Source organism: Myotis myotis, unplaced genomic scaffold (assembly GCF_014108235.1).
Source record: "Myotis myotis isolate mMyoMyo1 unplaced genomic scaffold, mMyoMyo1.p scaffold_m19_p_18, whole genome shotgun sequence".
Taxonomy (NCBI): Eukaryota; Metazoa; Chordata; class Mammalia; order Chiroptera; family Vespertilionidae; genus Myotis; species Myotis myotis.
The window spans coordinates 6,334,835-6,357,958 of record NW_023416322.1 but is presented as its reverse complement, the minus strand read 5'-3'; the positions used below and the strand labels follow the sequence as shown (position 1 = coordinate 6,357,958).

At 49.4% G+C, this 23,124-nt stretch overlaps 1 protein-coding gene across 2 annotated transcripts; it reads left to right on the top strand.

Moving 5' to 3' along the window:
* The first annotated feature begins 1,551 nt into the window (after nt 1-1,551).
* Nucleotides 1,552-22,689, top strand: CFAP45 (cilia and flagella associated protein 45). 2 transcript variants are annotated; one of them, XM_036343143.1, is made up of 11 exons: nt 1,556-3,880; nt 5,795-5,931; nt 7,782-7,926; nt 8,269-8,439; nt 9,525-9,703; nt 11,710-11,839; nt 15,840-15,986; nt 18,340-18,453; nt 19,348-19,541; nt 21,934-22,158; nt 22,493-22,689. In XM_036343143.1, exons 1-11 carry the CDS (start codon nt 3,680-3,682, stop codon nt 22,569-22,571), a joined length of 1,722 nt encoding a protein of 573 aa, XP_036199036.1. In that variant the 5' UTR covers nt 1,556-3,679; the 3' UTR covers nt 22,572-22,689. The 2 variants fall into 2 exon arrangements, with proteins under 2 accessions (XP_036199037.1, XP_036199036.1); XM_036343144.1 differs by lacking the exon at nt 18,340-18,453 and having other exon boundaries at nt 1,552-3,880.
* Nucleotides 22,690-23,124: the final 435 nt, after the last annotated feature.

Here is a 23,124-nt window from a genome sequence, read left to right as displayed (position 1 = left end):
ATATATTTTTATTGATTTTACAGAGAAGAAGGGAGAGGGATAGTTAGAAACATCGATGAGAGAGAAACATTGATCAGCTCCTCCTGCACACCCCCTACTGGGGATGTGCCTGCAGCCAAGGTACATGCCCTTGACCGGAATCAAACCCGGGACCCTTGAGTCCACGGGCCGACACTCTATCCACTGAGCCAAACTGGTTAGGGCAATGCTACAGTTTTTAAAGGGCTAGATTCACCTGTGTTCAGAGTTGGGGCATCAGGCCCATTGCTGTGTTTCTGTTTTTAAATAAAAATAGTTTTTTTTCCTGATCATAAAAAGAGTTATCTATTCACTGCAGAAAATTATTCAATACAAGAAACATCTTAAGATGATAATGTGCACCTGAAATTAAACCTTTTTCACAAAAATTCTTTAAGTAGCACATTCTGGGTGCATACCCTCATACAAATATTTTTATAGGGTTACATGCATGTTTTTTATAATTTGCTTTCTTTAAAACAGTAGGTTGTTTAGATCATCCTATACTAATGATTAAGTCAAAATCACCATGCAATTGACTGACGAATATTACGCATCAGAGTCTCCCCCGGAGTTCCCAGCAGTGGCCCACTTTTTGTGCTGCTGGGTGGGAGCTAAGTCACCAAGATGAACATTTTAAAGCAGGTCTGGCATCTTTATCTGTCCCCAGGCCTCATCTTCCCCAACCCCCCTTGCCTCCTCAGCTATTACTACCAGTTTTTATCTGTCTCTTCCTTTTCTTCAAAACCTGCCTCCCCCAGGGCCTGGACAGGCACTGTTCAGCTTCGTGGGAGTGTTTACTGGTCATGAGAGAAATCAAAACAGCCCTTCCCCACCTGAAAGCACCTTTTGGCTCCTGCCTCTGGCCCAGAGGGGTCTAACTTTCCATTTCTGCTTGGTTCTTCTTTTTTTCTAGCATTTTTACACAGTGACCTCTCCAATCCTTCTTGCTATTCTTGGCAAAACTGGTGATTCTGACCCTAATGTGCGGCTTGTGGCTTCACAGTCAGCATTTCCCAAGTGAGGTTTCCTCAGCCACCCAGCCCTGGAGCCTAGTGCTTCCCTCGGCTCTGCTCAGCGGCTACTTCTCTGCGGTCATTTGTTTTCCTCCTTCTGTTTTGACTTCTAGGCTCAGGCAGTCGAGGATCTCTGGTGTGACTTCCTCATGACCTGGGTACCACGGGTGTAGGAAAGAGGCGATGGAGCATCAGTCCCGAGGACCCATCTGAGCACAAGGGAGAACCTGCAGGAGTTCTTTCTTTTTTAATTCCTTACCCAAGGAGTGAGGATATTTTTCCCATTGATTTTTTAAGAGAGTGGAAGGGGCTGAGGAATGGGGGGCGGGGGGAAAGAGAGAGAGAGAGAGAGAGAGAGAGAGAGAGAGAGAGAGAGAGAGAGAGAGAGAGAAACAGGGAATATCAATGTGTTAGAGACATATCAATTGGTTGCCTGCCATTTGCGCCCTGACCAGGCCTGGGAATTGAACCTGCACCAGAGGTACATGCCCTCGATCGGGAATCGATCAAGAGCACATACCTTCAGTTCGCAAGTCAACACTGTAACCACTGAGCCAAACCGTCCAGGGTAGGAATTCTTGAAAATACAAACAAACAAACCAACAACAGGAAAACAAACACAAAACAATAATGATACTTCCCATCTGACCTCTCACCTTTTCACAGACCTTCCTTTCCACAGTGCAGGCCATAGGCAATGTGGAAAGTGTGGAGTGGCCGAGTGACCTGGAGTCAGGCGGGCCTATTCCAGAAAGGCTTCCATCTCCATCTGGCCTCAGCCCTGGAGAGGCCATCTTGCTTGGTTTCATTCATTCATTCATTCATTCATTCTCCATCAAATGCATATTGAGCTCCTACTGTGTGTCAGGACCACATCCTCTTCCTTGATTATGTACAGAACTCACACCATTCCTCACAATCCAGTCTCCTCTACCTTTTCCAGTTATTCATATTGCTTAGCCTCAATCCCACCTGTTGCAGTGTCTGTTCATTTCCTCTGACTCTGTTTTCGGTGGAAAGGGGGGCAGTTGCTCTCGACTCACCTTGAGTCTGTTATGAGCCTCCTCGGGCTGCAGTATTTGCCTTTCAATAAACCCAGCTTTTCTGCTCTGCCCTATGGAGGCTGACTGTGTCTTCCCAGGGCCGGTCCCTCCGAAAGCCTGTTGCTAGCAGGGCCGGGCAGTGCCAGGCAGGACATACAGCAGTGCCGGCTGGAGAGTTATGGCCCACATGGTGTGGAAACCTGATACGGGCGGCTAGTGCTGGGGTGTCTGGTTGGTCATGGCGGGTGAGAGAGAGCTTTCAAAACACACCGTCCAGGGTTTGGAGCCCTGGAATGCACAGTCTGTTTCCCTGTCCACCCTGCCCCCTTGACAGCTGCTGATTCCCAGGCTTGGGAGACCCAGTGTGTGTAGCCCCTTCCCCAGAGACATCCCAGCTTAGACACCCGGGGGAGATGTGGGCTCCTCCAAAGTGAGACTTGAATCAGCTGTGGGTTAAGCCTGGGGTGGTCCCTCCATCCTCACAGAAGCCACCTTTTTGGAGAGACTTTTCTGGAGCCTGAGCTGAAGCTGGATGAACTCTGGGAACGAGTTGGTATTAGTCAGGGCTCCTGGTTAGAAGCAGCAGAGCCAAAGCTCTAATTTAAGGATTTTGGGAAGCGCATGGACTTTACACCAAGGCTGGTAAACCAGGCTTGGAAAATGGGAATAAAAGGAGAAGTTGCAGCCAGAACAGAGGCCAAAATCACAACCCAGCGCTGGTCTGGCGGGGACCCTGATGCTGGGTTGTACCCCGACGCTGGCAGCTCTGGCTGCGGGGTGCTGCTGCCAGTGTCCTCATCAGCATTGCCCCAGACACTGGGTATGGCTGCAACTTCCTCTTTTGCCACAAATGTTTTCCTTGTTCTCCTTTTTACATCACTAGTTCCCTAACCCTTTTCAGGCTTTGGTGATCAGATGGGCTTTGCCCAGGCTCCGAGGGCAAATATCTGGTGTCTTCAGCTTTGCTAGTCAGAGATGAGCCTTGTCTCCCACGCCTTGTTGATGGGAGCGTCCCAAACATAGGAAGACACGGGGTGGTTAACATGGACAAACACACATGGAAGGGTCCTGGAGTGAACGCCAGGTGGTGGACGTTATGCATGGGTTTGTCTGAGGGTAGCATCACTCATCGACTAAAGTTTATTAGGCACCAACCCTGTGCCAAGTGGCGGGCAAGGTGGTTTCCGATCCTTGAAGCCCTCTGGTCCCCATTGGGAGATTGTGGCGATTTGGAGAGTTCAGGTAGCAGAGTACGGGGCTTGGAGCTCATGCCGAGACTACTGGAGGTGAAGCGGACACTATACATTTCTGGGGAGACAAGCCAAAGGGGCCTCACCAGGGAGTGTCCCTGTGGGAAATGGGAACTGGGACAGCAACGAGGTCACCCTCCTGCCACCCTCCTTTCCTCCCCTCTTTCTTCCATGCGGCATGACAACTTGGCCTTCAGCTCAGGGAATGCAGAAATGCCCTTCTCACTGAGCTTGGTCCCTACTCAGAGAACCCTCTCTTCTTTGGGGGTGTCCCCAACATTTCAGGGTCTATCCAGGTACTTTCCCCCTGTAGCTTTTCCACAGGCACCTCTACCTACCTTGGCATGGGCTGATGAAGCGCTTACCTTGCCAAGGGTCCAGATGGTACTCAGTACTGATGGCTGAAACCTTTTGCCTCTCCCTGCAGCCGTTAAGCACAACTGGCGTCACGAGCTCCTCTTCCACCACTTCCAACAGGTCAAGGAATCGGTCTCGTTATCGGACCAAAGCTGTGAGCTGCGAGGTAGACGAAAGCCTCTTCGGAGGTAACAAGGTAACCCTAACCCAGCCCCTCCAGGTAGCTGCCATCTGCAGGCGGTAACCTGGACTCGTGTTACTCAGGACAAAGCTAGCACCGTGCAGGCCATCCCTCTCCCTCGTACCTCTCAGATGAAGACAGAGGGGTGTTCTGAGAGCCAGCAGGGGAGCTCTGGCAGATAGTGGGGCCCACATAAACAGGACACCTGGCTTCCCCCACCCATTCTGTTCTCATGCCTGCACAGCATTGAAAATCTGTTGTAATCCTGGAGGGGGCCCTCAGCTGCAGAAAGCTGGGTCGTTGCTCAGGGAACATCCTTGAGGAAAACATGGTAGGGCCACTGGACTAAGACACAGAGCGACACATTCCCCCCTCCATCCAAGAACAGCATCAGAACAAAACACAAAGTCCTCCTCCTTTCGCAGGTGCTCAACGAAAACAACTTCTCAGCTTTGGGACACAGGCAGGTCTTTATTTGCAAATGTTGTCCTGGCTAAGAGGTTGACAGCTCCTTCAGTCTGAGGAGAGCTGGATGATACTTGGAATAATTTGGTACACATGGAGCACAGTAGGCGAGAAGGAAGAGAGGCAAGTCTAGAAAGAGAACGAGGCACGGCGAGAAGGGCAGTGAGAGAGAGAGAAAAGAGGGGCAGAAGACTGAATACTGGTGTGACTACCTCTGGCAGCGGGAGGGCTGGGGAGAGGAGAGGTGACATCTATCCTTGCTTCTCACCAGCTTCACCGTGAAGGGACTTTTCAGACGGATCAGGACAGGCATCTTTCTGCATTTAGAGAGCCCCCATTCTGTAGCAGTTTCCCTGGAGAGAATCAAGAATGCAATTTTATTTACATGTTTTTTGTTTGTTTGTTTGAGGCACATGGGGACTCTTCCAGTCAAAGCAAAGACAGATTTGGAAATGGCTGAGTTCGCTGAGTAGTGCTGCTGCCCAGCAGAAGGGGCAGCCACAAATACGCCTGCTCTGGCACAGCACTCTCTTGCTGGGTGAGAGTCCAGGAAGTCTCTCAACCAGCAGCAGGGGGCAGAAGGGGCCTGTGGCATGACTGACATGCCCACTCGGAAGCAGAGATGGGCACCAGGTGGCAGCACCAGTCGGGAGGGACCTCTGTGCCCTGTGAGGTCCTTGGGCCAGGAAGGACCTCCACGGAGGGGTCCCCCTGCCTCCACTCAGGACCACAGTCACTGCGTTAATGATGAATGACAGTTTCTCCGGTGTTCAAACACTTCCTGAAATAAGCGATTTCATTTTCTTATTAACTCCTTCACGATCAAGAATATTTTGAAAAAAATCATATATCTAATTTGTATTCCTGCTGAATTCTAACTCTCTGACTTTCTCATGTTAGATTTAAGGGCAGGTCTCCACCAGGTTATTTAGCCATTTCTAACTTCTCTCCCACCCCTCCCTCGCCCCATATAGCTTTCTTTGGGGATCAAAGCAAACTAATCATTAGAAAGGATTTAAAAATATGAATATCATAGATTGAATGAGTCTGTAACAAATTGTATTGCTTTGGGTCCACAGTGAGAGGATTACTTCTTCTTTTATAAGCCATGGAAAGATGAGAATCTGGAGTTTTTATTCCTGATGGTTTTAGGTTGGGTATGGACACACCCTAGCAACCCCCACTTCCTATCCGTCCAGGAGTATCTGCACAAGTTATAGAGGCCTTGTTCTCAGAAGAGCCGGTGAGCACAGAGCACATCTGGCCATGTTCAAGTGCAGAGGGCCACCTACTTCCTCGGCGCCCTAGCTGCTCTTGTGGGCCTGCAGCCTGCGCCCCAGCCAGCCTCCCCTGCCACTGGATAGGGTGGAAGCCCCAGGAGAGAGGAGGGCCACACTTGAAGTTTAGGACTGACCAGCAGGAAGTGAGGTGACTAGCTTCTAAGCTGTCCTTCTGCACCCACAGCCCGCGGCCCAGAGCGACAGCCCCATCGTGCTGCTCCGAGATAAGCATGCCATTGAGAAAACTTTCTCTGCTCTGGCCTTGGAGCACAAGCCCAAGACCATCCGGCACATCACCCGGGACCTGATCCGAGAACTCATGTGAGTATCCAGGGCCCAGGCCCTGCCCTCTCGTCCCAACTGCACGGGGGCTGAGGACCTGCGCCGGGAAATGGGGAACCCACCTGGTTTTATGGTCAAGTCTCCACTTCATTCGTGGTCATTGCCCCTGTGTGTTTTATGGTTCTCCTTTTCTTCTTCGTCTTGACCTCTTAGCTTCCCCCCTCTTGTATCTGTTATTCCCTTTACCCTTGATTCCCAGCTTCTTTCTCTGCCCTTTCTTCTCCCTGCTGTGGAACTAAGTGGCTGGTAGCGGGGAGGGGCTTAGCGGGTCCTCGCTGGGCCCCCATGAGGGCACTTGGTAGAGGGAATGGTCCAGATGAATCACTTCCTTTTGGCGCATCAGGAATCCGAAGCAAAGGGAAACTGACCAGATGCCTAATTAGGCCCTTGGCATCTTCCCAGGCTCTGAGGCCAAAAGAGGAAATTCCCACAGGCTCTTGGGTTCTTTTGGGATTAGGTCAGCACAGCTTCCCGGCCGGAGCTGCCCCCGGGCCTGGCCCCTCCTGCGGGGCTTAGGCCTCACTCAGCAGTGCGACACGAGCCAGTGTGTTGCTCGGGATTCTCTGAAACCATTCTTTCTGCTCTGGCCCCATCGGCTAAAAGCTCGAATTTCTAGAAAATGCTGCCTGTATCACAAGCTGGGACACAGTTCCAGGAGCAATGTCTGGTCAGCCTGGCATCACACGGCCAGACGTGGCCAGCAGCCCGGTGACTCCGCCACAAATGGCCTTTTTCTGGAGGGGTCTAGTTCTGAAAACACATCGGAGAGGAAGTTGCCGGTTCCCAGTAGGGGCTGCTGAAAGCCCAGGAGATGCCGCCTCGGATTCAGGTTATTCCTGGTCATTTCAGGTTCCGGGCTGTGTTGGGCCCGCCACTCAATGAACCAGGAGATCTTGGCTGAGCCCCGAACCCACTCACTCATTAGCTCCACCTCCTGGACCTCCCCCGACATTAGTTTTATTAGGTGAGGTTTCACTTCCTGCCCCAGCTGCGAATCTCCTTGCCTGGTGCCTGTTAAAGGGCCTCACCCAGAAGCGGCTTTATTCCCACCCCCTCCCTCCCCCACCCCCATCTTTAATGTATGTCATTTGTTTGTAATCATTATAATTACCTATTGGTTTGTTGAATGGTTGGGCGGCTGGAAAGGAGAGGCCTATAGACCTGTCTCCAACTGTGTTGATCAGACGTTTTAATTAATATTTAGGGTTCAAAGCTTCTCTCTGGGCTGAATGGACAGGGTGTTTAGCTTTCTCACTGGTATTCATTTCAACCTGTCTGGCGTCCCCTTGCCCTTTTTATGTCATCCTTGAGGAATAATCTATTTTTAAAGTTGAATTCAGCAGCTTTGTTTTGAGTTCTCACTCTGTTCCCAACGCTGGGCTGGCGACTAGGCTGCCGATGTGGTTAAGGCACAGACCGTGTCCTTGACGGAGTTTGTAATCCAGCAAGGAAACAGGCCCTGCCCCGCGGCTGCGACAGGGCAGTGAGAGCAGATCATGGTGGGCTCGGAGCAGCAGGTGGTCTGTTGGTGGGGAGAGGGGTGTGGTCTGCATATGTGTACATTGGGGGGAAGGCCATGAATGGCTACACAGAGATGGCAACACATAAGCTGGGCCTTTTAGAAAAAGTTCTTAAAATGTCCCTATAGCCTAGGATGTTACGTCACCGTCTCCTGGGGTGTTTTTCCCCAGGGGATCCGCAGTGCAATTGGCAGTCTCTCCTCCTGCTGGCCATGTGTGTGCCCGAGGGAGGGATGGCAGTGATGAGGGAGGAAGGGAGCAGAGCCTGCCCTCACCGCCCTCCCTAACTTTGCTCGTTCCTTGTGTCAGCATTCCCACAGAGGACCCCTCCGGGGAGTCCCTTATCATGAGTCCCGAAGAGTTTGAGCGGATTAAATGGGCATCCCAAGTGCTGACCAAAGAAGAACTCGAGGGCAGGGCGCAGGCCTCCAAGAAGGAGAAGGAAGCCGCCTTGGTAGCTACCCCTCGAGCCCTGGTCCCTACGGATGGGGGGCAGAAGAGAGATGTCCTGGGGAGGGGCCAGCTTCCCTTGAGATGGGGAGCTCTTGTTAGGGGACCCTGGAACAAGGCATGGATGGAGATATGCTATCGAATGAAGATCAGTTGTGGGAGCAACAGGGGTGGAGGGGGTGGGGATGGGGAGGGGTGAGGATAAAACCAGGCTGAGAAACTTCTGGGTTCTGATAGCGTGGTGGGGTGGAGCGAGCATAATATTGGGTCACTCGTGGTAGCCAGTCTAGTGCCCAGGACACAGCACAGGGAACCATCCCACACTGACGCAGACGGTCTTTTGTAGGATGCAGTCACCACACGCAAGAAGGTCATGAAACAGAAGGAAATGATTTGGATGAAGAACAAGAAGCTCTATGACCTAGAGGAGGAGGCCAAGGAGAGGGCCCAGAACCTTCTGCAGAGAACCAACAAGCTGCGGATAGAGCAGGAGGAGGAGCTCAGGGACATGAGCAAGGTCGGGGCTCTGCATTTTCCCCTCCTCTTATCCACACACTGGACAGCATTGGCTTCAGCTGGAGGTGGGGCAAGGAGGGGGCGAGGTGAGGGGTTGCTGGGGGTTTGGGGAAGGAAGGTGGGGGGAGAGCTGTATCTGTCATGTGGTTGCTGTGATCGAAGAGAGCTCTGGCTTCATCTTGAGCTTGTGGTGTGACCTTCAGCACGTCTCTTGCCCCTCCTGAACCTTGCTTGCTTCTTTTGTAAAGTGAGGGTGGTAAAACTACTGGGCAGAACTATTGGAAGGATTAAATGAACTAATATATGGGACAAGCTTTGCATACTGCGGATTGATAAATACATGGGAGGAGTTTGCTTTTATTTTTATCCTGCTAGTGCAATTCTGGCCACAGAGGGTGGTCCAGGCAATTGGGTTCTTTTTGAGGCACTTTATCCGAGAGCATAAAGACCAGAGGCTCATTTGAATTCCTCATTGGCATGTGGTTCACTCTTCCCAACCAAATGAACAATGCTGACCCCCCAACCCCTTCATCTACACCCTGTCTCTCTACCTACACCTCCTTTTATTTTCCAAAGCTTTTACTTTATGGTTCTTATTGATGGTCCTGGGTTTAAATCCCCTTCTGTATCACGCTGGGCTCCTCCAGCTTAACAGTTTGGTGACTTGGCCTCTGCATGAGTGTTTTAGTTTCCCTGAGGAGTAGAGCAAGGGTCTTAACTGCGGTTCATGGGTCCCTAAGGGGGACCGTGTAGCTCTGAAGTTTCATGGAGAGTTTGTGTGTCTACCCAGGGGCCCCATAGCTTTCACAAAAGTGTGATCCATGGCCCCCAACACTAAGAGTCAGTTTCCTGAAAGAAGCATTTAGCAGGAGCCCAGTGGGTATTATGTTTGAATAATATTAAAGGGAAGGTCAAATATAAGAATGCTCTTGCTTTTCTGGGCTTGTGAGCAGCCATGTGCATTTCTAGCACATTGATAACATTCCACTCCCATTTCTCTTCCCTCCAACTTCTACACCCCCATGGTGCATCCCTCCCTAACCTTACCCCCAGACCTAGTACCACAATCTCACTTCTACTCCGCAGATCATCCTTAATGCCAAGTGCCATGCCATCCGGGATGCCCAGATCCTGGAGAAAAGGCTGATTCAGAAAGAACTGGATGCAGAGGAGAAGCGGTTGGATCAGATGATGGAGACGGAATGGCAGAAATCCCTTCAAAGGCAGGAGGATCTTTTCAAGAAGAGGAGAGAGGAAAGAATCCGGTAAAGAGGTGGTTTTGGCATCTTTCTTTCTGCCATTTTCTTGAATCTTTAGGTCCAGGGAGACTTCCACAGAGGGAAGAGATGAGAAACGGCCATTGTCATCATCTATTATTATCTCAAAACCTTTATAAAGTGATTATGGAACCACAGAACGTCCTAAAGCTTGTTTCCAAGATCATAACCAGTGCTTCACCATCTGGCCCCCATCCAGCCTCATTGGTCACCATTTCCTGCCCTCTACTCTATGTTTCCCCCGTCCACCACCATGCCAGGTCTTGTCACAAGTTCATGACTTTTGTTGCTCCCACTGCTTTGAATACCCTTCTCTTTACTTTTCCCTGGAAAACACTGTCTCTTCCCTTAGTATGTAGTTTGCTGTCACCTCCCCTGAGACACCTCCCTCACTTCCCAGGAGGCTCAGTGGCTCTGTCCTCTGTTGTCCCATCACACTGTGTTGATATCTAGCACACCATTTCTTGCATTGTTGTCTCTGACCCTCACTACACTGCATGGTCATGGAGGACAGGGTCCCTGCCTCATTTATTTCTGTAGCTCCTGGGCCTAGCAGAGTGTCTGGCCTGTAGTAGGTTCTTAATACATGTTTGAATGAATGAATTTAGTTTTCTTCATTTTACAGAAAAGGATAAGACCCAGGACAGGTAAATTATAAAATCATAGTGTCCTAGATTTAGTACACCAACCATATACTACAAAAATCACTTCCATAAATAGTGCTTGTACTACACTGAACGGCAGTTCTCTTTCCCCATCTGTATTCTGTTCTCTTGCACCATTCATCTCTAGACTTCTAGTAGGCACCTGGTAGACTATAGTAGGCTTCCAATAAAAGTTTATTTAATGGCTAAATGGCTCTTCATCTTCTGCATAAATAACTCCAATCAAGGAAATATCTCTGCCTCATTAGGCAGCTCTAATGATTTGAGCTGGTCCTTGTACTGAGTTTAAACCTGCTTTCATGCAACTCTTACTCATTACTCCTGTTTATTTCATTTGGAGTCATGAAGCCATCAAGTGCTCTACCTGGAAGTGACTTTTGTACTCTTTCTCCTGGATTCTTATTCTGATTAGTGTCATCTCTCACTCTCCCAGTCTTTACTTGTATAGCACGAGGTCTGGGTGCTTCCAAGTCTATTGACATCCCAATAACACACAGGGAGCCATGCCACATTGATTGTAGAATCTGGTTTGTCAGACTCAGCCCTGTTCACTAGCATTTGACAATCTCAAAATGTAAGAGAGGGTATAAGAAAGAGAGTTAGCAAACGAGGCATAGGAAATAAGGTGGGATGACAAGCCCCGGGGTTATAGCAGGGGAACTGGAGGAAGGAGAAGTCATAGGCTTTAAAATATATATATATATATATTTCAGAGAAGAAGGGAGAGAGAGAGAGATAGAAATATCAATGATGAGAGAGAACTATTGATCGGCTCTTTCACACCCCACACTGGGGATTGAGCCCATAACCCGGGCATGTGCCCTGACTGGGAATCGAACCATGACCTCCTGGTTCATAGGTCGATGTTCAACTTTTTTTTTTTCAATTTGCATACTACGCTTTTATTATATAGGATAGACAGATGAATGACCCATGTCGATGTTCAACTCTTGAAGCTCTGTGGAGCTAGCATGCAAAGCTAACTCCCTGTGATTACTCTGGGAAGGCTTGGGAGGTGATAGGATTTCAGAAGCTCTTTACACGCTGAAAGGGAGATGGTTCATTATGTGGGGTGCACTCTTTGAAACAAATGAAGAAAGGGAATACCAAGAAGCATGAGCCCCAGAATCAGGAGCTTGGAAAAGAGAGGACTGACCCCTTGGGACACTGGGGAGGACTTTGGTCTGGGCTCAGGAACCATAGTGATGGCTAGAGCACATCTCAAATTCTTCCTGCCATGCCTCCCATTTTGGGAGTCACTTGGGTGAAGTTTGGAGCCTAGAGGAACAGACCCTTGATTTCTAAGACATGTGGCTCTGTTTCCTCCAGAGGAAAACGGCACATTATGCAACAGATGCAAAAGAAGCAGGAGGAGCGATCGCTGTTTGCGGAGCAGCAGGAGCAGGAGAAGGAGCAGATGCTGGAATACATGGAGCAGCTCCAAGAGGAGGACCTCAGGGTAACAGGGCTGGGCAGATGTGCCAGGTTCCACCAGCACCAGCAACAGAGCCCTCCAAGATTTGGGGATTCCAGGCACATGCTCATTTCACAACATCAACATCAACATCAACTTTTTATTGCCACATTGAACATGTATTTGGCCATGGCGCCATGCGGAGGATGAGCAAAGATTTGGATAGAGACTGTCCCTGCCTCCCAGGAACCCGGGGTCCAAGACTGACATGTCCATGCGAGTGGACTCATAAAGTAAATATATGGCTGCTTGCTTCACACAGATAAACAGATGGATGTATTATGGTCTCCCCTCAATTACCTAGGGATATTATACACTTTGTCGATGAATGTAGCAGTGTCTTAGTTCCAGGCTTCCTGCTGTTACCTCATTCAAAGAACATAGCATCCCAGTGTCATTAATTGTGTTGATGAGCCAAACCTTTTTCCCTGTTAGCCTAAATACAATTAGTAGGCTTACTTGTTGCATAAGAAATGATGACATACCTGACCAAACTAAGTAGACTTAAAAAAATTCTCTTTTATTTGCCTTATCTGGTCTGCTGCAATATACAAAAGCACAGCAGGGACATGGCAAGCATTTGGAGCATTTATTATTTTTCCCCTCATTTTTTCACTTTTGAAAAATTTTATACACACAAATGGAAAGAATTGTACTGCACGCATAATACTTCACCGATTTAATGATTGCTAATATGCCTTAGTTGCTTGTCTCTTTTAGATGTATATGCATATTCTGTTACTGTTAAACTATTTAAAAGTAAGTTGCAGATGTCTTGACACTTAACTACTAAATGCTTCAATCTGCATCTCTGAAGAATAAAGCATTCTCTTACATGTCAACAGTACTATTAGCACTTCCCCCACCAAAAAATTCAAATCCAATAATCCTATATCATTTAATATTTAATTCACATTCAATTTCCAACTGTTCCAAAAATATATTTCCGTTGTCTTCTTGTTCCAAACCAAAATCACTCACTTAAGTCCCTTTAGTGTGTTTTGATCTAGAAGACTTCCCTTCCTTCCTTCCTTCCTTCCTTCCTTCCTTCCTCCCTTTCTTCATTCACGTATTTTTATAACACTAATATTTTGAGGAATTCAGGCTGGTTGACTTGAAGAATGTCTCACATTCTGATTTGTCTGATTGTTTCCTCCTGGTTCCACTTACCTTGTGGGACACATATGCTTTTATTTTGTTCCTCCGCCCTCACATTCATGGATGATTGAGTTGTCATTTGGTGGTGCCTTTGATGGTGATGAGTGACAGAGGCCCCTGAAGGGTCTTACGAATGGCCTTATAATTATGAAGGCTTCTTAGAGCATCTGCAATGTGGGAGAAAGATCACCTGGATAGTTAGGGATGATGAGGGGCCATGTAGCCTTGTGAACCACTTGAGAAGGGGGTCAACAGGGCCACTAAGACAGAGAGACCTGATCACATTCCTGGCTCAGGAGAGAGAGAGGAATAGGTCCAGGAAGGAGAGGCAAGGGGTAAATAATGTAGGGAAAGGGGTGAGAAATGAAGGCTGGGAAGTCCAATTAGATTGTGGTGAGTGGGAATGGTGGGCTCACTGAGAAAGTTCCTGGTGTCATTGAGTCAACACCATTGCACTGATACTGTGCCATTGTCATTTTGCTGCCCTTCTTTTTTAAAAAAATATATTTTTATTGATTTCAGAGTGGAAGGAAGAGGGAGAGAGAAATAGAAACATCAATGATTAGAGAGAATCATTGATTGGCTGCCTCCTGCATGTCCCACCCTGGGGATCAAGCCCTCAACCTGGGCATATGGCCTGACCAGGTATCAAACCATGACCTCCTCGTTCATAGGACCCTCAACCACTGAGCCAAGCTGGTGGGGCCTTGCTGCCCTTCTAATAGGCACTCACTGAATCTGCAGGAAGTATTGCTAGGCAATTTTAAGCCGAAACCTGTGCCTCTCCAGCTTAGACTTGCTGTATCATCTTGGGATGGTACAAGGGTAGCTTTCCCACCTTGCTAACAGGATGGAGAAGAGTGAGGGGAGTTCCCCTGGGGTTGCTTTGGAATGGCTTCAAAGATGAGAAACAGGGAAGGTCCTTTGGTATCTTAGAAATGAAATGAACCAACAAAGACAACAAATTAAAAAAGTAAATAAATAGGCAAAGAAATAAATCAATACACATATGATTGTATGTCTTAAATCAGAGGTCGGCAGCTTTTTTAGCTTTGAGAGTCAATGGGATTAAATAATGTCTGGGGTACCAATGACACTGGAGGCCTAAAACTGGGGGGGCGGGGGGTGATGGTGCAGGAGAAGGTAGAGAGGAAAGGAGGAAAGGGAGGAGGGGAAAAAGGAGTGTAAGAGTTAGGGTGGCAAAAGGGGAAACGTGGAGTGTGTGAGGAGGTGGGTACGGTGAGAGTGGGGGTAGCCATGACTCGGGCCCCACATGGACCTGGTTAGAGGCAGATGTGCTGGGCTAAGCTGGCTCAGAAGGCCTCCTGGAAGGAAGAACCCTGAACTGGGCCGTGAGTCAGGCTGGGGTGAGCTGGTAGAATTGCTTGGATGAGTCAGGGTAGAAGCTGGGCTGTGGAGGTGCTGGAAGACCCGGGAGGGGTTTCGCCTTTGAAGGAACGGAGGGAGCTGGAAACAGTGTGGGACGTAGGGTGAGTCAGTGGGTAGAAGAGTTTGAAGCAAGGAGTCTGATAGAGGGTGTAGGGAGGCAGCTGCACAAAATTCCAGTGACCCTCCGCATTGGGGCCTGAAGATGTGCTGGGCTCAGAAGTGGCCTGGTGATCAGGAGCTCCCAAAGGCTTGGCACTGGGAAAGGCAGAGGCTCCTTCCTCAGAGGGCATCTTGTCCCTCAGTGTCACCCGGTTCTCTGATCTCTATCACTCACTGTGTTTCTGTGTCTAAGTTGTTTTTGTTTTTCTTTATCAATAGTTATCGCATTTAGCAATAGTTTGTTGAGTATTTTCTGTTTTTCTCTCAATTGGGCTACATGTTGTTGACAAAGAGAGGAAGTGTGACACATGGCCCCTGTTCTCTAGCTGTGACAGATGAACGCACAGGAAATGCATGGGACCTACCAGGGGTATGCTATTCAATCCCAGGAGGTGTGCAGACATTAAGCAAGGAAGAGAGAATTGAAGCTTGGGGCAATCAAGCAAGATTGCCAGAGAAGGTTGGAACTTTAACGTAGACAGCTCAGGTTTCAAAATTCTGGCTCTGCAGTTTAGTAGCTATTTGGCTCTGGGCAAATTACTTAAACTCTGGGCCTCATCTTCATTTGCACGAGAGAGATAACAAGGCTTAACTTTCAGGGGTTTGGGATGTGTTTCAGTGCTAGAAATAGGCTACGTGCTCAATGAATAGGAAGTTTCCAATTAGGGCAATACTTATTATTGAAATCTTCACTATCAATGATGACCCAAAGTTTGGGTTTAAGTAGAAGGAAATTGAAGACAGAAGAAACACATCATGAGCAAAGCCATAGGGATGGAGTTTGGCATGACATGTGCAAGACACTGACTAGAATTTTAAAATCCTCCACTTCCTGAGAGTATAAATAGATCAACAGTGTGAGGGGCTGCCACAAAGTCAAGTTGGATGAAGACTGTAAAGAGGCCATTTGCCTGGAAGAGGTCATTGACAACCCTTGAAAGAACAGTGTTACCCTAGCCAGTTTGGCTCAGTGGATAGAGCGTCGGCCTGTGGACTGAAGAGTCCTGGGTTTGATTTTCTGGTCAAGGGCACATGCCCGGGTTGCAGGCTCGATCCCAAGTATACAGAAGGCAGCCAATCAATAATTCTCTCTCATCATTGATGTTTTTATCTCTCTCTTCCTCTCTGATATATATATATATGTATATATCAGCTTTAACAAAGAATAGCTATGGAAGCATTTGTGTCTCTGCATCTATGTGTGTCACTTTATCCTTATATGCCAGTATCTTTAGGTTGTGTCCCTTCTACTCTGAGGCTCTCTTCCTTTTGCTGGCAGGACATGGAACGAAGGCACCAGGAGAAACTGAAGTTGCAAGCTGAGATTAAGCGCATCAACGATGAGAGCCAGAGACAGAAAGCAGAGCTGCAGGCTCAGGAGAAGCTGGCAGACCAGATGGTGATGGAGTTCACCAAGAAGAAGATGGTAGGGGCCTGTTTTCTGACACTTAGGACTTGTGGCCAGGAATGGAAGGTCTGTCATGGGGAGAGGCAGGCCTGAGAACTGAGGGAACTCGAATGTAAGGCAGCCCTGTCTTCTTCTAAAAGTTAAGTCCTAAGTTCAAGGGCTTGGCTTCTTTTTCTCTTCATCCCGTCCAGCACACTTGTTCATTAATGGAGAATAGCCTGGAAAAAAACCACCCAAATTAGGGTGTTATTATCATTGATTAGAAGTTGGGATGAGGGTCAGGTGCAGACAGGAAAGAAAATTAAAACTATTGGTGAAATTAAAGTTTCTGATGGATTCCTCGTGATCTGGATATTTATATTCCCATTAATCATGAGTCAGCTTTCCATAAATTTCTTGTGAAAACTCCTATATTGGGCATCCTGTATTGGGTGCTGGACAAGAAAATAGAGTCTTCCCCAACCCTCACTGTGGAACCCATAGAACAGAAGGCAACACCTGCAATGGTTACTGGGAGATGAAAGTTAGGAATGCGCAGGCTCATTCTAGGGCAAAATGGGGTAGTGGGATGATTGGCTCTGTGAGGAATGGTGGGCAAAAGGAAGCTTTAAAGCACATTTTAATGGAGCGAACACGAATTTGTGTGAAAAGAAAGGGAAGGACTCAAGGTGGCAGAAAATGTATTCAATTCTAAGTGTGTTGGTCCTGTCTCTTCTCTGGTTTTGGGGTTCCATGATGACAGAGGGCACAGCACACTTCTCTGCAGTAGTGAGCTTTAATGACGGACAAGGGGAGGAGGTGGTTAGAATTTGAAAAGGCATAGGTGATATACCTACATACTCCAAATGCAAAGCACAGAAAGGAAGCTTCACAAGGCCTGTTAGCTTTGGCTTTCTTGTTGGATGCAGGGATATGCAGGGAACAGAGTGAGAATGCACGATGAGGGGCATAGGTGGTTCCTGCATAATAGCGATCACACAACTGCCATTTGTTGAGAGCTCAATCTGTGCTCAGGCTCTGTGCCAAGTGCTTCACGAGGGTTGTCTCATTTAATCATTACAAACTCCTCGTGAACCTAGTCACTGATTGATTCAAAATGTCCTGAATGCTTCAGTGTGTGTCCAGTGTCAGACGAGGCTGGGCACACCTAGACCAATAGAACTCAGCAGCTACTTCCTTGAATAGGTGAAGGTGGAGTCGGAGTTGGTGAACAGATCTGTTGGCTGCAGCAGAGCATCTGTGGTGGCCATAGTAAGAAATGAGGTGGTGAGTGGCAGGGAGCTGAGAGCAGTTGTTGGGGATGCCTGGGGCCTTGAGCAGAGCTAGGAGCATGGAGCAATGAGAGATCACCATCGAGTTCTGGGCAGGAGTGGAACGTGCCTGGCCTTCATAGACGGGAGGAGCTGCAAGAGGATGATGACTGACAAAGGGATCAGACACCAGGCATATGCATAGCCCACTGTCAGTGTCCAAGTGTATCACAAGCCCTTTCCTGACCTCAGTGGTCTCTGTTCATTCAGCCAGTGCTGCCTTGTTAGAGCTAATTGGCTATGAAAGCCTCTAGAGTTCTCTGCCCTGCCATCTAGAGCAAAGGGGGAACAGAGAGACCAGCTTGGCATACTACGGCCAGTGTGCACAGCCCACAAGCAGGCACTCATTGTGCTGCACAGAAGTCTGGGTAGACAGAATGAGAGCTAAGGGAAGTTCTTGATGGGAAGATCACATTTCCACCCAACCTGAGCCATTAGTCTATGACTGCCCTGGAATGGTGGTTGGGAAACTGGATTTAGTAAGCTTTTAGGGATATATCTGTTCTTTCAGAGGAGTAGCAAAGGGAGCGAATTGTGATGGTTCAGTCCTTAGGTATCTGCTAACCGCTGTGGGACTGCCCAAAGCATGTTGGCCGTTTGCCCAGGGACTAATGAGATAACCTCCACCCCCTAAACTTTACAAGACAGGCAGGGAGCCACAGCTGTTACTTTTAGAAACCTGGCCCAGTGGCCTTGTAACTTGGAAGCTGTGAAGCTGGAAGGAGCATGAAGGCTGTGCTCAGGAAACATGCCTTCAAAGCCTGTTTGGTGGCCGACTAGCCATACGCAGTCTTGGGCAGGACCCTTAGTCTCTGTGAACATCAGTTTCTCCATCTACAATGTCGATCTCATGAGATGCGAGGACCCTCTGGGCTAACACAGGAGAAAGTGTTTTACAAATTTGCTAACTGGTTTCATGTCCTTGCATTGCTAGTCATTTCGCTGTACAGGGAGGAGTCAGGCGATAGGGGAGATACTGGACAGACTGGTGCGGGGGCTCCGTTTCTTTCTGCAAGGCTGGGGCAATGGGAGGTACCCTACAAAGCCTTTCTTGTTGGCAGGCTCGAGAAGCAGAGTTTGAGGCTGAGCAGGAGAGAATCAGGAGGGAGAAAGAGAAGGAGATCGCCCGCATGAGGGTCATGCAAGAAAAGGTCCAGGATTACCTGGCAGAACAGGTACCTGTTTAGTTTCTACTTCCTCCCAACTCTTCCATTCCCTTAACTCTTCCTGTGGCAGCCTATCAGGTGGCCTGGAGGGTGGAGATTTAGAAGAAATTATTGAGACCCCTGTCATCTAAAAGAGAAGGGCCGGCCTGCTTCTGGTGTCTAAGGCAGCAAGGCCTGAGCATGCATTATGGGCGTAAGGTCCAAGAGAAAGTTTTTGACTGTTTTATAAAGAAATTCCAAGCTTAACTAATCATTGAAATGTGTTCCCAGAGGAAACCATAACATCTCCATTATTAGCAGTTTTTAAAATTAGAAACAGTTGCAGGACTACCTGGAGGTGTCTGAGGTCCAGGAAAAGCATTGGGATGAGTGAGGTGGAAGGACAAGATGATCTCTCAGGGTACCTTCTGACCTGAATGTTCTTTTACTTTTAAATATATTTTTACTGATTTCAGAGAGAGGGAGGGAGGGAGAGAGATGGAAACATCAATGATGAGAATCATTGATCAGCTGCCTCCTGCATGCCCCCTACTGAGGATGGAGCCTGCAACCTGGGCATGTGCCCTGACCAGGAATCAAAACCATGACCGTCCAGTCCATGGGTTGAGGCTCAACCACTGAGCCATACCGGCCGGCTGCCCTGAAAGTTCTATGACAGGATTGCATTTATTCTTTTCCTAGAATAACCTTGCTACTAGAGAAATTCACGCAGCTTCTCAAAGCAGCTGTGTTAGTGTCAGTCTTCATCTCCCTGCTGCCGTTTCATCCACTGAGAATCATGGATCAATTTCAAAAACTTCTCAGGCTGTGTCGGAGTCTGTGAAGGGGTGTCTTCCCCAGGCACCTGGTCCCTGGGAGATTGTTTTGCACCCTCACTGGTATCCTCGCCCTCTCCTTTCCCAGGATACCTTGCGGGCAAAGCGCAACCAAGAGGTTGCAGACAGAGAGTGGCGCAGAAAGGAAAAGGAAAATGCGCAGAAGAAGGTGGAAACAGAGGCCAAACTGAGGAAAACTCGAATGGAGCAGGTGGCGTTCAAGGAGCACACTCTGGCAGTTCAGGTGCAACGGGACCGGGATGAATTCGCCAGGATCCTTCGGTAGGAGGGGTGGAAAGTTCGCTCTCTTTCCTTGCACTGTGGCAGGGATGCCCACAGACAGATACACATCCACCTTGCCCGGGTGGGTAGGGTCATTCTAACCAGATGGATGATTGAAATATTTCAGACACTTAAGCCAAGAATTTTATTTTATTTAAATATTTTAAAATTGATTTCAAAAAGGAAAGGAGAGGGAGAGAAACATCAGTGACGAGAGAGGATCATTGATTGGCTGCTTCCTGCAAGCCCCCCACCAGGGGTTGAGCCCTCAACCCAGACTGGGAATCAAACTGTGACCTCCTGGTTCATAGGCTCAACCACTGAGCCACACTGGCCGGGCGAGCCAAGAATTTTACGGTTAGAGAATTGGAAACCTGGAAGTGTTGAAGGAATTGGGTGGGTATTATTGGGATTATTTATCTGGGAGTGTTGAAGGTATAAGGAAAGGTATGAATCTTGTCCCTTCTGCCATCCCCGCCCCCCTCCAGGTCCCCCTGCCAGTTAGGGATGAAATTGCAGCAGGGAGGTGAGGAGAGATGAAGAAAACTTCAAACTAACGGTTGTGAGTCGTTGAAGCAGGGCTTTAAGGGAGGTCTTTGCCCTTCATTTGACAGATATGTACTAAGCACATGAATTCAAGGCTCTGTGCTGGGCGCTATGGGAAATGTTAGGGACGAATAAAACACTGTTTCTGCCCATGCACGTAGGAAGGATGTGAGAGACTCCTTGAGATGGACCTCACCTATACTTATCCATGTCTCCTGCCTCCCCAGCTCTTTATCCTTTTTTTGTTTTCTCTGATGGACCAGTGATAACTGTGACACACAAATGAAAGCTAAGCGTTCACACCTCTCAGGATCCCTGCCTCAAAGCGGTCAGCGGTCCTAGCTGCTCTGGTTTCTATCAGGCAGATCTGCCCCTGGATGTGGCCCCTGGGGTTCTCCGGCTCTAACCCTTCTGGTCTAACTGGGAATGACTCTATTTTTGCTCTATGAGATCGTGAGATGATAAGATCAGAACATTTCCAAAGGAAACAAAGCAAACAAGACTTTAATTGGTGCGGTAACGATACCAATTACTGAAATTATGCTCAGATGAGGAGAGAGCGAGTGGCACAGTCCGACTTTCTTGGTCTACACGCTCTAGGTTCCTGTTTTTTGGTTTGTTTTTTTTAAAAAAATGTATGTTTTTATGATTTCAGAGAGGAGGGGAGAGGGAGAGAGAGATAGACACATCAATGATGAGAGGGAATCATTGATCAGCTGCCTCCTGCACGCCCCCTACTGGGGATCGAGCCCACAACCTGGGCATGTGCCTTTTACTGGAATTGAACTCGGGACCCTTCAGTCCACAGGCTGACGCTCTATCCACTGAGCCACACCAGCTAGGGCTGGGTTCTTGCCCTTAGTTGCTGCTGGACCAGGCTCGGAGCCTTGGCCAGAGATAGAGCAGGTCCATAGGAATCTCCGTCCTTGGCAGAGCCAGGCTTCTGGTCATTTATTGGACGGTGGTCTCCCAGCCTGTCCCTGCTGGCTGTGATCCCTTCGGCTCTGCAGCCTCCCTGCCCTCAGTGTTGTGCCACAGTCTCTGGGTACCTGGCAAAGAAGGCAGCATCCTTACTGGCCCCAGAGATTCTGCCCCTGGGCTCCAGTTTCCTCTCAGCTGTGTGCCCTCCCCAGCCGCTGTGCCCTTGGATAGCTGTGTTGCCTTTAGCAGGCACTAATGGAAAGAAATGAAGTTCCGCTTCTGTTACTGACCCATTTGTTTGTTCTTTGCGTTGTTCTTCTGAAGCATACATAGTAGTCAGTTTTTAAAAAAAATATATTTTTTATTGATTTCAGAGAGGAAGGGAAAGGGAGATAGAAACATCAATGATGAGAGAGAATCATTGATCAGTTGCCTCCTGCACACCCCCTAATGGGGGTAGAGCCTGCAACCTGGACATGTGCCCTGACCCTGACTGGGAATTGAACTGTGACCTTCTAGTTCATAGGTCAACGCTCAACTGCCGAGCCAGCCACACTGGCTGGGCTTTCGTAGTCAGTTTTTAAGGCTAGGCCAACCCTTTGGAAACTTCCATTTTACCCGTTGTCCCAGGTTGGTATCTAGATCTAGTGTCTCCAGGGCCAGGTAACCACCGTGGTAGGTGTCTTCAAGCGCTAGGAGCATCTCTGCCATAGCCACCATTTCCTATTTCCAAAGCACGGCCTCCTAGGAGATGGCTAGAGGGAAGTGAATAAGTGAAGCGGTGCTTTTGGTACCTTTGTTGGGGTGTGAGTGACCCCAGGAGAGGGCTGGAGCGTGGGTCCCTGAAGCATATCCGCTGGAGGCCCCCTAATGGGGGGCAGCTCAGCCCAGCACCAGCCCATGCCACACCCCGTGTCCCCGCCAGGGCTCAGAGGGAGCAGATTGAGAAGGAGAGGCTGGTGGAGGAGAAGAGGGCGGCGGAACGCATGCAGCACGCCCAGGAGCTGCGGCGCCAGGTGCGCGAGAACCAGCAGAAGCTGGTGCAGGACCGCATCGCCACCTTCGAGGAGGGCCGGCGCCTCAAGGAGGAGGCCCAGCGGCGCAGCGAGCGCATCAATGACGTCAAGAAGAAGAAGATCGAAGAGCTGAGGTACCCTTCCCCGCTCCTCTTCCGGGCCCCAGAGCGGGGAAAGGACCGGCAGCTGGGATTCCGGGACCACAGGGCACAACAGAGGCGCCCAGGGGTGTTGCCGTCTGCACGGGGCTCCAGCAGAATATGGGGGCCGGGGTCCTCCCGGCTCCCTGGGACCTACTGGGCAGGATGCTGGGGCTTTGACAGGAACATGTTTGGGGGATGAATCCTGGGAGTGGGGTTGGGGGTGTGTGCAGGGTCCCAGGTCTGTAACCCCACCCAAAGCGCACCCGCTCCCCGCTGCCTGCTCTCTGGCGCCCCTCCCCTTACACCCTCCCCGTGTCCCCCGCAGGGCCACCGGCCTCCCTGAGAAGTACTGCATCGAAGCTGAGCGCAAAGCCAACATCCTGCCCGCCACCTCTGTGAGCTGAGGGTGCCCCCAGCTACTCTGGATGCCTCCAGGGGGAGGTTCCGCCCAGGCCCTGGGTGTCCGTGACTGCCGCTAACCTAGACGTTTAGTAGTTACAGATTAAATCTATTCTACTCTAAGCAGCAGCTCCGTGTCCTCTGTGGGCATGTGGCTGCTCCAGGGGACTGCACGCGCAGCAAAATAGGTTCCAGGAGACCCAGGTGTGCGTGGCCATGCTCAGGGGCCAGATGCAGGGATGCTCTCCACACTGTCCTGCTCAGCCCGGCGGTCTCTCGGTTCTGGCGTCTCCTGGCCTTTTGGTGAGCCTCTGGGATGCTGCCATCATGTCAGCTTTCGGCGCAGTCTAGCCTCTGCCTCCAGTGCAGGCCCGGCCCCGGGGAATTCCAGGGGTGAGGCAGGAGCTGGAGATGCGCTCAGGGAGGGGCTGGCCGGGCTGGGTGGATGGGGTGGAAGCGCTCGGCCATTCGAAACAGAGCTCTTCTGGGCTCACGCCTATGACTCAGACCACATCTGTGAAGCGGGTGGTGTCTGAACCCGGACTCACCCACCTGTCT